Genomic DNA, 1,674 nt, shown 5'->3' with positions numbered 1-1,674 from the left:
TTTTCTATCTTGGTATTAACTAACCCTTTTTTGTACTACCTATAGCTAATTAAATATCATATGTGAAAGTCTGGTGCAAAAAGACCACACTCACTAAGATAGATAAGAAAGGATTTTCACTTCACCATCACAAAATTATAAAAATAAATATTTTAAAAAAAACATTCTCAAATCAAACAAACAAATACTTACCTCTTCCTGACATGTATCTTCATCTTCCACAATTTCCATACCATCACATATTAGATCTGAACGGGGTGGTGTACCTGGAGGAGTTATTTGAGGACTATCTGTTGAGCTTTCATTATGACTGAATGATTGACCCTATTTTATGACAAATAATACAATTTGGTACTCAATTTGCTAAATATGCTAGTCTCACCAATAATGTTCCATGAAAAAAATAAGTAATAACAAATACTACAGAAAGTAGGATTAAAAACCATTAGAACATCAAATTAACAAAGCTTGTAAGTTCATAAACTTTAATTTGCAGCTTATGTATATCTTAGATTGTTTACAGTGGCATATTTTTTTTGTACAGAGATCAATACAGGTAATAAATAGTACGTTCCCATTCTGTAATTAAAATACAGATATGAAACTTCACTTCGTACACTAAATATGGTTTGTTTGTTTGTTGGAAAGCCAAAGCTACACAATGGGCTATCTGTGTTGGCCCCACCAATTATATCAAAACTTGAAAATGAAAAAAATTTTGTCTTATCAAACTCTCTATTTTCCAAAAGGAAAATAACTCAAGCAAACCTCAAGCATATCTTCACCCAGAATTACTGTTGTAAAACTAAATATATAACTCAAATATACTTGTAAAGGATGTCAGATGCTATGAATATTTTACAAAGTTCTAGTAGTTTAGAAAGGAATTGAACACAACCGAGATTGGCTCTGACTAAATGGGTATCTTTACACTTCTCATTCACAATTACTATGTATTTTATAGGTCTGCAGAATCACTAAAATCAAAAGTTATAACCAATTTCCAAGTCTGTAGTTAAAAAAGGTACCATAAAAGTGTATTAAAAATTTCAGATATCTTAATTTGTGCATCAAGATTTTTAACTTACTTATCTGCTTTAGAATATTAAATTACTTAAAGGTTACAAAACACCAGGTCCTGTGTCTGTCTATAAATTAGAAATTCAAAAACCTAAACAAAAAGACAATGTTTTATATAAGACACTTCACTTATAAAGCTTGTCAAAAAAAGGTGCATTCAGTAGTTCCTCTTAGATATGACCAATCTATCTGCTAAGATAAAAAAAAAAAGTCACATCTGACAGGAAGTCATTATTCAAAGGATCAATAACCAGATAAGGAATGACCAAGTTCAAGCTTTGCCAGTTGCTTTTCCCAGGGGTTGAGCATAATGGTTAATATACTGTATAGGAAGTCAGATAATGTAGCAAATGGATATAATAATAATAATAGTTATGATGGATAACAGTTCAATAAAGATAACATAAAATTGTTTTGTTTTATGTAAAATAATTTATTCATCAATTATATTTATTTCATAAACATCTACATATCACATTTATATAACATAAATATACAATACTACAAACTGAAACAAAATTTATTTCATAAAAAATTGTCCATCTTTCTTTGTTTTCCACATTTAATGGAGTAACTTTCAATGTTCACGAGTCT

The 1,674-nt window shown here is 29.0% G+C and overlaps 1 protein-coding gene across 1 annotated transcript in view; it reads right to left on the bottom strand.

Moving 5' to 3' along the window:
* The window catches only part of LOC111087351 (rho guanine nucleotide exchange factor 11-like), a 36,606-nt gene that overhangs the window by 22,552 nt on the left and 12,380 nt on the right, over window positions 1–1,674 (bottom strand). Inside the window, exon 3 of the mRNA XM_022393693.1 lies at window positions 193–324. Coding sequence (XP_022249401.1) covers window positions 193–231 — 39 coding nt within the window. The 5' untranslated portion in view covers window positions 232–324. The remainder of the gene's footprint in view (window positions 1–192; window positions 325–1,674) is intronic.

The sequence above is a fragment of the Limulus polyphemus genome, unplaced genomic scaffold (genome assembly GCF_000517525.1).
Source record: "Limulus polyphemus unplaced genomic scaffold, Limulus_polyphemus-2.1.2 Scaffold2043, whole genome shotgun sequence".
NCBI classification, from domain to species: domain Eukaryota; kingdom Metazoa; phylum Arthropoda; class Merostomata; order Xiphosura; family Limulidae; genus Limulus; species Limulus polyphemus.
Note: the sequence above shows the minus strand (reverse complement) of the source record. Positions and strands in the feature narration are given on the sequence as shown.